At 41.9% G+C, this 12890-nt stretch overlaps 1 protein-coding gene across 1 annotated transcript in view; it reads left to right on the top strand.

Moving 5' to 3' along the window:
• MDN1 (midasin AAA ATPase 1) overlaps positions 1–12890 on the top strand; it is a 174773-nt gene that overhangs the window by 119152 nt on the left and 42731 nt on the right. Inside the window, exons 59-67 of the mRNA XM_040474169.1 lie at positions 986–1156; positions 4600–4814; positions 5190–5577; positions 6297–6406; positions 7246–7951; positions 9849–10010; positions 10226–10499; positions 11247–11482; positions 12229–12324. Of these exons, the coding sequence (XP_040330103.1) occupies positions 986–1156; positions 4600–4814; positions 5190–5577; positions 6297–6406; positions 7246–7951; positions 9849–10010; positions 10226–10499; positions 11247–11482; positions 12229–12324 (2358 nt within the window). The remainder of the gene's footprint in view (positions 1–985; positions 1157–4599; positions 4815–5189; positions 5578–6296; positions 6407–7245; positions 7952–9848; positions 10011–10225; positions 10500–11246; positions 11483–12228; positions 12325–12890) is intronic.

The following is a 12890-nucleotide window of genomic DNA, read 5'->3' as shown; positions in this document are numbered from 1 at the left end:
AAAATTTTGCAATCCCATGTTGTAAACTCTAGTCTTATCTGAATTAACTTTCGAAAGGGAAAATTTTGAATGTCATTTGCAGTAATTACCTGGGTATTTCTCACCTCTTATCACAGAATCATTCTATTTGGTTTCCATTAAATGAGGCTAAAATATTTATTTTTTATTGTTTATGTAAAAATATATCATGAGAGGGGTGCCTGGGTGGCGCAGTCGGTTAAGCGTCCGACTTCAGCCGGGTCACAATCTCGCGGTCCGTGAGTTCGAGCCCTGCGTCAGGCTTTGGGCTGATGGCTCAGAGCCTGGAGCCTGTTTCCGATTCTGTGTCTCCCTCTCTCTCTGCCCCTCCCCCGTTCATGCTCTGTCTCTCTCTGTCCCAAAAATAAATAAATGTTGAAAAAAAAAATTAAAAAAAAAAATATATCATGAGAGTGTTTTACTCTCTCCTCCAAGAATAGCCATTGAATATGAATGGTGACAAACTATAGTCAACTTCATTACTTAATGTTTATTTTGAGAGAGAGACAGAAAGAGCAGGATAGGGGCAGAGAGGGAGGTAGAGAATCCCAAGCAGGCTTCGCACTGTCAGTGCTTGAGGTGGGTTCATTGAAAGCTTGAACCCACGAACTGTGAGATCATTACCTGAGCCGAAGTCAAGAGTCAGATGCTCAACCGACTGAGCCACCCAAGTGCCGTTCATTACTTAATATAATGATGTTTTATTCATTTATCTGTTTTGCTGGTACATTATAATTGTTTGATTCACTTGTATTTTCTCATTTACCTTCTAAAGGCAGATCTCCGTTTTGTAAAATTATAAACAGGATAAATGACTTAACCAAGATGACCGGGTGGCAGAAAATCAGCAACATTAGAATTAATATCTTTAAACCCATGTTAATTTTAGATAAGTCTTCTAAAAGAGAGACCTCATAACTTGATTTATGGATTTTTCTCAAATGCGCTCTTATCTATTTATCTCTAGGTGTCTACTGAAGAAATTATTTCCTTGTGGTCTGACTTATTTAATTCCACATTTATGTCTTTCTGGAGCAGTACTGTTACTACAAATCCAGAGTACTGGCTAATGTGGAGCCCTCTGCCTGGTGTACAGCAGAGGGAGATGCCCAAGTCCCTTTTGGACTCCACATTGAAGGTTTGTTGGCATAAAGTCATAAAAATATTTGATAGTGGAAAAAATTTCTTGATCTAGCAACAAACATGTATTCCTAGGACAGAGCAGTGACTAAATAAGTGATGGCAATATTTTGTTTTCTGCAGGAAGTTAAGAAGTATACCTTCAAAAGAAAGATTCTGTCTTAAATCATTTGGGAAATTATGAATTAAAGTAAAAAAAAAAGTTTCCTTTAAAAGGTCTTCATTTTCTTCTCTAATTAAAATACCATTTTTCCTAGTTACAAAATATTTTAACAGTATAGAAATGTGTATGTATGTGTGTATACGTATGTATATATGCAGTTGACCCTTAACACCAGGTTTGAACTGCATGGGATTACTTACACGTGGACTTTTTTCTGATAAATATGTATTTTATATTGTGACTGAAAAGTAAGGTAGATGCCAAATGACTAGATGCAAAAGGAAGATGGAGGAAGGATGCAGGAAGGTTGTAACAACAGGGCTATCACCTGATTCTGGCACTCCTTATCCCACTACCTATGGTATTGAACTGAGAGAGGTGTGAAGGAGCCAGGCAGGGCAGAGGTGGGGGGGTTGGCAGGGCCAGTCACTGGCCAGAGTTGGCCCAGGACCACAGAATGAGAACCTGCCTCCCTCCTGGGATAAGGAATTCAGGAAAACATCAGGGCAGGATAAGTACTAGGCAGGATTCTTGGTGGCAGAGGGGACAGCGGGGTGGGTGCTGTCTGTGGTTCTTTGCCTTTCTCTGGACTGTACTTGGAAGGAGATTCTGCACTCTTGGGTAGAGAAGCAAGTAGTGAACGTCACTCTAGGATCCAGCTTTGCTAACTTTGGGTGAGAATGAGAAGACCTGTGGTATCTTGTTCTACTGTAATGTACATGGTTAAGTTTGGGGGAGTTAACTGTTAAATACAGATTTTTTATTGTATGGGAGGGGGTTAGTACCCCTAACCCCTGCGTTGTTCAAGGGTCAGTGCTCATGTGTGCTCTCACTTTCTCTGTCTCCCTCTTCTCCCTCCCTCACCCTCTCCCTCTCTTTCTCTCTCTGTCTGTATATATATCAGAATTCTGCAGAAACAACTCCTCTTTGTTTCTTGTTTACATGTATTTTGCATTAAATGTATACATAAACAAAAATAAGATCACTTTCTCTGTTCACATAATATGTCATGAAAACATGTCATTCCAGCTTATTCTTTTTAAGGTATTCCATTGTTCTAGTTGCTGGAATTTATTTGATCACTTGCTTATTCATAAATGTTGAGGTTTCTTGCCTTTATTTCCTCCTTCCTATAACAAGCATAACTGCATCAACTACTCTTGCATAAATCTTTGTCTCTTTCTCTTAGTATTTCTGTGGATATGTTACAAGAACTGGAATTTAATCACTGGTTAGAATGTCTGCATAGTTAAAGAGATTCATGGCTATTCTGAGAATGTCTGGGCAGGTGGTTTTTGTTTTTACTTTTTTTTTTTTTTTTTTCTTTCCTGGTTTTTATTTGGATTCCAGTTAGTTAACATTCAGTGTAATATTATATTAGTTTCAGGTGTCGAATTTAGTGATTCATCACTTGCGTATCGCACCCAGTGCTCCTCACAGAAAATGCCCCCCTTCTCCCCACCCCCCTAACCCCTCCAGCAACCTTCAGTTTGTTCTCTAGAATCTGTTTCTTGGTTTAACTCTCTTTTTCATACACACCCCATCCATGTTCATTTGTTTTGTTCCTTGAATTTCACATATGAGTGAAATCATATGGTATTTGTCTCTCTCTGACTTATTTTGCTTCGCATAATATTGTCTGGCTCCATCAATGTCATTGCAAATGACAAGATTTCATTCTTTTTTATGGCCGAGTAATATTCCATTGTGTGCATGGGTATGTTTATGTAGGTGTACACACACACACACACACACCCATACCCACACACCCCACATCTTTATCCATTCACCAGTCGGTGGACATTTGGGCTCTTTCCAATATTTGGCTATTGTTGATAATGCTGCCATAAACATTAGGGTGTGTTTTTTACTTTTTTAAACATGCTAGGAGCTCGTAAAGAGGGAGGTCACGAAGTTCTGGATGACCACAGGAGAACTTAGGACTAGAGCACAGTTTTACTTATTCTTATATTTATAAGAACCTGTTTCTTATGTCTTTGGCACACTAGGTGTTAGCAACATTTTTAATTATTACCAATTATTCAATTTAAAAAATATCATTTGAATTTGTACTCCTGTGATTATTTTTGAGATCAGACATCTTTACACACGTATATTTTCTTTGAAGTTTTCAGTCATGTTTATTACTTATTTTGTTAAAAAAAATTGAGTTTATCGCCATTTTCTTATTGAAGATCTTTTTACATGGTATGTATATTAAACCTTTATCTACCATAAGATTGGAAATATATTTCTAGTGTTCTCTTGTCTCTCAAGTTTTATAATGTTTTCTCTTCAAATATTGTAGTCCCTTTCTTTTTTCTGGCTTTGATGTCATGCTTTAAAAAAAAGTCTTCATTATCCCTAGAATTAAAAACCATTTGCCCATTATTTTCTTGTGTATTTGTTTTATATTTAAGTCCTCAGTTACATCTCGATATCTTGTTTTGTGAGGCAGGTATACAATTTTTTTTTATTCTATACAAATAGCATTTCCAAAAGCAGCATAACAACACCACGTTTGACTAATTCATCCTTTCCACTCTGATTTGAAATGCCACCTTTATCATACTTTATTCCTATAGATGTTCATGGATTTGTTTCAGACCCTTCTATTCCCTTGCTCTGTCAAAATTGATTTTTAAAAAATTATTATTATTTTTAGTAATCTCTATGCCCGAATGGAGCTTGAACTCACGACCCTGAGATTAAGAATCGCATGCTCTTCCAACTTAGCCCAGCCGGGCGCCCCTCAAAATTGATTTCTTTATTGTGAAACATTTCTCAAAGCCGTTAGTGATATATCTTATGGATTCTCAAGGGTTGCAGAGTATACAGTGTTTCCCATTTTCTGTTTAACCACCTTATCATTTGCTGTGGACAGCAATTACAATGTCCCAGGTAAAGAGTCCAAGGAGCACAGGTTTGACAGACTTTGTCCCTGGCTCTTGCAGTTGTCTTCTAACTCTTTTCCTTGCCTCCAAGTCTCCCTGCAGTATGCCTGTAGCTCTGTTGTAAAAATGGTCTTCCTCATGCCCAGGTTGGAGAGATTTTCTTGCATTACTAAAGCACCCATTGTTCCTCATTTGTTGAGAATGGAGTCTATATTTCTTTAAAGCCTACTAACACCTGACCCCATTCTATCCTTTGTTTGAGGCTTACCTGGTCCTAGCAACCTGAACCTCCTTTTCTTACTCTCTTCTCTTGGAAGTGCTCAGTGCTGCTTGTTGAAATCCATTTGCTTATCTTCTAAAAGATACATGACTCGTCTCCATCAGGGCCCTGGCAGTCTCAGTAGAGCCATCTTCTCCAAGTGCTGCTTTGAAGTATTGACCAGCAGCTGCAGAGCAAGTCCCTGGGATGTGAGCGGCCTCCCCATCCTGTCCTCCTCACACGTCACCCTGGGAGAGTGGGTTGAGAGAGCCCAGCAGCTCCGGGATATCAGCTTGGTGCTTTGGACAAACATGGCTGTGCCTTCAGTCGCAGAGTTCAGGTATTCTCGCCCCCTGGGTAGACTATAAAGCTCCATCTTTTCTATAGAGTGTGTAGAGAGATCCTCAGTCTGTCTGAACTTCATCTGTAGTGGCTAGTTTTGGTGGGTGAAAGCAAGTGTATTTTTTGGCTGGATCAGCAGATTTTTAGCCCATTACAGGCTATCATAAGCTGGGCAGTGCCTCTGTCACTTTTAATCTACTTGTGATCAAGAGAGTGGTACTTAGAAAAGCATAAAAGATTACTTGAGAAGAGAAATTCACCTCTAAGTATTGGCAGTGCAGTCTGCTGTGTCATTTTCTAAAAGAATGATAGTGTGAGAAAGGAATGCCGTTTGATGTAGTGCAAGCCCTTAAGTGCCTCCTTGTTCCTACAGATACACGGATTCCCAGCTCCAGAGACTTGTGCTGTGCCGGCACTTGGCGGGTTTGGCAGAGCTGCTCCCTGAATCCCGGCGGCAGGAATACATGCAAAACTGTGAGCAGCTGCTGCTCGGGGACAAGCAGACCTTCCAGCATGTGGGCCAGACTCTTGGGGACATGGCTGGGCAGGAGGCCCTGCCCAAAGAGCTTCTATGCCTCTTGCTTACCTCCCTGCGCCACTTGTTTGGGGAAGGGGATGGTAAGCGGGACCTGCCCGAGCCAGCACGGCGTGGGAGCCTGTGGGTGAGCCTTGGCTTGCTCCAGATTCAGACATGGCTTCCGCAGGCCCGCTTTGACCCCGCAGTGAAGAGGGAATACAAGCTCAAGTACGCTAAGGAAGAGGTATGGAGGGATGAGAGTTTGGAGCATGGGCTCCATCCCTGACTGGGTGGACTTGCTTAGTATATTATTCCTTTTATTCCCTTTTGGATGCTCAGAACATCAACGGGGTGATTTTGCATAATCTGCCCTATGACTTCCCGGGAGTGTGTTCTAAAGACTACATTTTCCTCTTTGAGAATTCCTCTAAGTAAGCTTAGGCATTTGGAGTGGCCCTTCCTAAGCCTCTGATGTATCTCTCCTGTCCAGACTCCCTCTACCTGAACTAAGTTTTGAATATTTGGACTTGGATAATTTCTTTAGATGTGGTATAGTATTCCTCAGGTTTTGAACTTTTGGTGTTCCTTATCTAAAGTTCAAGGATCAAGTAGATTTAGATTATGTGGTATCCCTTGATATTTGAACTTGTAAGCAAATTCAGGAACTGAATACATAAAGATAGTGATAAGATTTTTCTTCTTCAAAATATGGAAGTAGTATATGAGTTGGTAAAACCGTAAGAGCAGAGTCTCATAAATTCAGTGGTATAAACAAGATAGTTTCCTTCACCTAACAGCTCTGAGATGAAGTGGTCCAAGTTAATGGAACAGAATCCCTTGCTCTTGGATCATTCAGGAGCCCAGGTTCCTTCTATCCAGTTGCTCTACCCTTCCCCAGGGCACTGTCCTCTTGGATGTGGGCACAGCTGAGCACAGCAGACCAGCTTCTTCCCTTTCTATTAGTTACACCAGCTGCAGTGTGAGTGGAAGACCCGAAACCTCTCATCCCAGCTACACACTGGAAGAGACCTGGAAGATGAAGTCATTCTCAGTTACTGTCATCCTCACATCAGGTAACAGCAGAGTTATTGTGTTGATGGTTTATTGACTCTTAAAAAAAAATTTTTTTTTTTTTTTTTTTTTTTGAGGTTGACCTTCACAGTGTAATTGCAGTGTTTGAGGTGATGGTACAGATCTCTGAACTACATTGGCGATTAGATGCTAAAGCCATTGTTACTGTCAGGAAAAGTTAATACTCTGAAAGGAAGGGCAGATTCTCATGAGGCCAGGAGGGTTGAAACCAGAATTTATTCTCAACATGACAGAAGTTAGATGTGATAATGTGCACTGTGTGCGTTTGTTGTCTTAGTAAATATTGTATAATGTAGCAGGTCTGAGCTCCAGTCCTGTCCGTCCTTTGGCTTTAGACTTTGAAGAGATCACTTAATGTCTTTAAGCCTAAGAGGTCTGGGGTGCCTGAATGGCTCAGTCAGTTAAGCATCTTACTTCAGCTCAGGTCATGATCTCTCTGTTGGTGGGTTCTAGCCCCGCGTCGGGCTCTGTGCTGACAGCTCAGAGCCTGAAGCCTGCTTTGGATTCTGTATCTCCCTCTCTCTCTGCCCCTCCCCCACTCACACTCTGTCTCTCTGTATCTCTTGAAAATAAATAAATGTTAAAAAAAAAAAAAAAAAGCCTAAGAGGTCTGTAAGAGTAGGGTAATACAACTACTTCAGTGAGTAGTAACACCATGTGAGGCATGTGATAAATGCTTTTTCTGTATTCTCCATTTACATTATAATTGTCAGTATTTTCTTCATGTTATTCCTTAGAAGCTGATATGTCCTCATTCTGTTTTCCTAGCTAAGGGCTGAGTCTCTGACAGAATTTGCATATTGTGATAATTTGCCTTTAGATTACTTCGCCAAAGAATAGATCATCTGGAGGACTTAATCTGCAGCCTGTCGAAGAAGCAGGCCTTCAGACCCCAGGTGCCTGCCTATGAGTCATTGGTGCAGGAAATCCACCACTATGTCACCAGCATTGCCAAGGCCCCTGCTGTTCAGGATCTGCTCACACGGCTCCTGCAGGCTCTCCACATGGATGGGCCTCGGTCTGCCCAGGTGGCCCAAAACCTTCTGAAGGAGGAGGCTTCCTGGCAGCAGTCACACCACCAGTTCAGGAAGCGGTTGGCCGAGGAGTATGCCCTCTATCCAGATTCTGTGGCCCCACTGCAGGCATCCATCTTGCAGTTGCAGCATGGCATGAGGCTGGTGGCATCTGAGGTCTACGCTTCATTCCATGGCAGTGTGGTCTGTGCAGACAGGCTGGGTGCCCTGGCCACATCCCTGTTGGCTTTTCCATCAGTGGGCCCCACCTTCCCCACTTACTATGCTCATGCAGATGCCTTATGCTCAGTGAAGTCAGAGGAGGTTCTTCGAGGCCTTGGGAAGTTGATCCTCAAGCACTCAGGAGGAAAGGAGCTGGAAGGCAAGGGCCAGAGACCTTGTCCTACCCGAGAGCAACTGCTGATGAATGCCCTCCTTTACCTGCGTTCCCATGTGCTGTGCAAGGGAGAGCTGGACCAGAGGGCCCTGCAGCTCTTCAGACACGTGTGCCAGGTAAGCCTATTTCTAGGGGGCAGCACTGACCTTCTCCTAAAGGGAGCTGGAGGACACTGGCAGTACCCTGTGTAGATAGAGACCATGTGGTTGGTCAGTGGGATCTGGTGTCTGTTCCTTTCTTTCTCCTATTCAGCCGTTAGTTTTGGGGGTATTTGTCCCTCAATTTTTAAGACATTAGAAAAAAATAGTGATATTAGCTCTTTATCTGTGATACACACTGGAAATATTTTCTCCTATTTTGTTGTCTTTTGATTTTATTTATGGTGAGTTTTGCCATGTAATAGTATCAACCTTTATTAAGAAAATAACTTTTTTCCCCAATGAAAGCAACTTGTTTTTAACTTATACAATTAAAAGAATAAATATAAACAAAACCCACTAAATTTTACCATTTAAAGCTGTATAAACTGTTAACATATTGGTGCATCCCATTCTAGGCTTGTTTTTTTTTTAAGTTTATTTTGAGAGAGAGAATGTGTTTGCTTGTGTGTGAGTGGGGTCTGTGGGGGGAGGGGCAGCAGGGGGGAGCAGAGAAAAAGGGAGAGAGAGAATCCCAAGCAGGCTCCATGCTGTCAGTGCAGAGCCCATCTTGGGGCTTGATCTCATGAACCATGAGCCAAAATCAAAAGTTGAATGCCACCCGGGTGCCCCTTTAGCAGTAGAACTCTTTTAAAAATAAAAATCTTAGAATAGTTTCCCAATATGTAGTAGATAAAAGAGCTGCTTTAGTTGAGAACAATTCTGTTCCCTCCCTGGTCTCTGAGACTGGTCCTTAAATCACTAGAGTTCTGTAAACCACTACTAAAGTTCATTCTGTTTTATACTTTGCTTTAAAAAACCTAACAGCATTTAGTGATTATTTTCTTCCATAATTATGCTATTCTTCAGCTGCATCATGTTGAACGGCTGCCCAGTTTTCTATTGTATGGATATGCTCGAAGATACTTAAATAATTTCTTATCATTGAACATTTGTTTTGTATGTAGTCTTTTTATTGTCTTGGAAAACACCAGCATTACCATAAATAGTCTTATACCTAGGTCTTTGGGTACAAATTCTGGAAAGCAGAATTGCTTAGGTTGTTAACACAAATTATCTTCCTGATTGATGGGTGCTCATTTCCTCAGTTCTCATCAATACTGCATGGTTTCTTTAACTTACAGTTTTTGCCAACTTAAGGATCTAAAATCTTAGAGGTACTAGGGAATTTAAGAAGTGTCTGATAAGGCATAGCCCAGTTTTCCTGATGGTTCCCCTCAACCACCTTGCCCCCAGCCCAGGTTTCCCTTTCCCAAACCCTTGGGCCAGCTGCTTGAGTTGTTAGCCAAGTATAGTCTGAATTACAACCCCCACATTGTCTATGCAGAGCCTGTCCTTAGTACAAAACACTACTAGCTCCTGACAGGAACTTCCAATGCCATTAGCTGTACTGTAGCAAGTTTTTACACCTGTGAAATTGTAGCACTACAGTAAGGGGGTGCTTTGGAAAATGGGTTGCTGCAGATACACAGTTTGAAAACAAAGTTCATTTCCTCTCTATACCTAAAATGTAGTTTCTTGGATGTGGGCATTTACTTCTTTTTGAACCATAGTACTTTTATTTTCATGAGAAATTAAAAGGTAGCCAATCTTGGGGCATCTGCGTGGCTCAGTTGGTTGAGTGTCTGACTCTTGATTTCAGCTCAGGTCATGATCCCAGAGTCATGCATCAGGCTCCAAGCTGAGTGTGGAGCCTGCTTGGGATACTCTCCCTCTACACCCTCTCCTCACCCCCTCACCCCCCACCCCTGTCTCTCTTAAAACAAAACAAACCAACAACAGATAGCAAGTCTTACTTTGTTTAAGTACTTCAGCAAAAGCAAATAAATTACTTTCTAATATTGTGACTTTTCAGGAAATTATCAATGAGTGGGATGAACAGGAACGCATAGCCCAAGAGAAGGCTGAGCAGGAAAACAGCTTGTACAGATACAGGAGCAGGAACTCCAGGACTGCCCTGAGCGAGGAGGAGGAGGAAGAGCGGGAGTTCAGAAAGCAGTTCCCACTGCATGAAAAGGTCGGGTGGTGGTAACAGGGTTTGTTTGGGAATGAATTCCCTTGATGCCACCCGTGTTACCTTTGAATGGTTTTATAATCAGTCTTTTTACTATATCTATATGTAAGTCACTACTTCATTTTCTTGAGTGTTCACACAACATCTTTCCTCCTTCCTTTTTGAGTAGAACTGGATTCTGATTTTTAGAAGTTCAATTGCTCTAATGTTATTGGCAGGATTTTGCAGATATTTTGGTAGAACCAACACTGGAAGAGAAGAAGGGAACTTCAGATGGGCAAGAAGAGGGAGCAGCTTCAGATCCTGGCCTCCTCTCCCAGAGCTCAATGCAGGCTGTGATGCTCATTCATCAGCAGCTGTGCCTCAGCTTTGCTCGGTCCCTCTGGTACCAACAGACTTTGCCACCACATGAGACAAAGCATTACCTTGGCCTGTTTCTATCCTGCTATCAAACTGGGGCATCTCTTGTGACACAGTTCTACTCTCTGATGGGTATGACAATTTATTTTTGTTATACTCTTGGGAAACGAGGACAAATAAATGTAATTACTACTTAGGGAACAATTAAAGTCATCACCTCCCTATTTTTTTGCTAAATTCCTTATCGAGGGAGTTTCCTTAGCTTAAGAGACTCCAGCTACTTCAAAAAACTTGATTTAAAATTCTGCAGTAAGGGATTTTTATCATTTGAATACTTTGGGAGGAAGGGATTTAAAAAACAAGGATATGGACTTAGTTTAAATAGTTTTGTTCCTCAGTATTATTTCTAATTTGCCTGTAATAGCTTTAGTGCTTTTCCCATCATTTATTATTGGGAGAAACCTGGGAACTCAGAAATTAAGCTTACAGAATATTGTTTGGTTCAGTTTCCTGTATGACCTCATTAGTTACTCCTTGATATTAGGCAGGAAGCTTTAATTTTCATTTCTGTCTACCAAGTCAGCTATAAAAGCCAGGAATTTGAATCCATCAAACCAGACTCTGTACTCTTTTAATAACAGCCAGGCAGTGTCTGAGTTCCTCTGTATGTCTGAGAAACTTGGCAGATTTTGGTGATACTACTATGATACTAGGGTCCTGCTCCTCTAGGCTTATGTTGCTTTGGGCATGATTGGCACTGTGACGTAATCTGCTTCATTAGTTCTAGTAGTTATTGTTTCTGAGCATGTGTTTGACATCTTTGTAACCTGATGGCTCAACCTACTAAGTGCACTGACTGTACTGATGTTAACTTCACAGGAGCTGAACTGAATGACCAACTCCTGGGCAGCCAACTTTTGGCCTGTACCCTTTCCCATAACACTCTCTTTGGTGAGGCAGCCTCAGATCTGATAGTGAAGCCTGATGGGCCCTATGACTTCTACCAGCACCCCAATGTCCCAGAAGCAAGGCATTGTCAACCTGTGCTTCAGGGTTTCTCAGAGGCTGTCAGTCAGCTGCTGCAGGATTGGCCGGAACACCCAGCCCTTGAGCAGGTAGGGCAGCCTGTGAGGAGGGAACACTGAGGGTGTGGTCTCTGCCATCTCCCAGGGCAGTCATGTGCACATTTCAGTATATAAACAAAGGTTTACAGAATCCCACTTGAGTGAGACACTACTCACTTCAGGATGGACATACCAGTTTGTACTGCTGTTACATAAATGATGTTTGGGATTCTGCTAATTTTACTTGTTGGTCAGAGTTTGCTGTCGACATGTTAAAATGCTGCTGTACTATTGCCCTCTTTATTCAGACACATACGCACATTAGCAAAGGCCTGGCTTTTTCAAGATTGGCAGTTTTAACGCAGACCTCACTCTGTGGTCTTCAACCAGTTTTTTAGTAACTCTTAACAGCGGAGAGTGGTTAAGAGTTATTATTTTGGGGGCATCTGGCTGGTTCAGTTGAGAGAGAATGTGACTCTTGATTTCAGGGTCATGAGTTCAAGCCCCACATTGGCTGTAGAGATTACTAAAAAAATAAGTAAATAAACTTTAAAAAAAAGAAAAAAAAAGAGTATCATATCAAAGTCCATCTTCTTTCCAGAGTAATGCAGCAGATAAAGTGTTTATCTTTGATCCACAGCCCTAGAAAGCCTCTGTGGCTTTCACAGGGGCTTGTGAAGTAGAGACTTTGCATAAAACTTTCATCAGGCCTCTTTTCAGTGGCCTGTGACTTTGAGTGATTGTATTCCCACAGAGATGCCTAGATCTTTTCTTCGTTTTCTTTTTCTTTCCTGCAGCTGCTGGTTGTAATAGACAGAATTCGTAGTTTCCCACTTTCCAGTCCTATCTCAAAGTTTCTGAATGGCTTAGAGATCCTTCTAGCAAAGGCACAGGTAAGATAATTCTCTCTCTCTCTTCCTCATTTTAGTTTGTAATCAATTGAAAAAAATGATCTTGGGGCAACATTATTGCCAGAGGGACAGAAAGTTATAGTTTGGGTTGGAGAAGAATAAGCCTCTTTGTTTTTCTGGCATGGGGTCAGATCATTACAGGTGAAGCCATTATCTTATGGGGCATGTGAGGGGCCTGTGTCACCTGTTTTCAAGGGTAGGACACAGCATCCACTGGTACTGCAGTCTCCCTCTTCCAGGGCTCCCAGGTGGGCCTCCAGACCAGCTACGTGCCTGCACGTCCCATCCCCTCAGTCCTTTCACAGCCTCTGAACTATCTGGTGCTTCCCTGACGATCACATTAGGGCTCTGCACTTCGGAGGGGGTCACGTGTCTAGCAATAGGCATTCACACTCAGGTTCCCAAATCCTTTACTTTTTGCCTGCCTCTAAACTCAGCTCTGCTTGATTCTGTCAGGTGACTAGAAACAACTTGAAGCTAGATACACTGGATTTACACTCATTGCTATTGATAAATCAGCACAAGAGTTATTTAAGAGCCCAGCAGTA

Source organism: Herpailurus yagouaroundi, unplaced genomic scaffold (assembly GCF_014898765.1).
Source record: "Herpailurus yagouaroundi ecotype Mexico unplaced genomic scaffold, PumYag 139, whole genome shotgun sequence".
Taxonomy (NCBI): domain Eukaryota; kingdom Metazoa; phylum Chordata; class Mammalia; order Carnivora; family Felidae; genus Herpailurus; species Herpailurus yagouaroundi.
The sequence above is the reverse complement of the archived record's forward strand: the minus strand, read 5'-3'. Positions and strand labels throughout refer to the sequence as shown.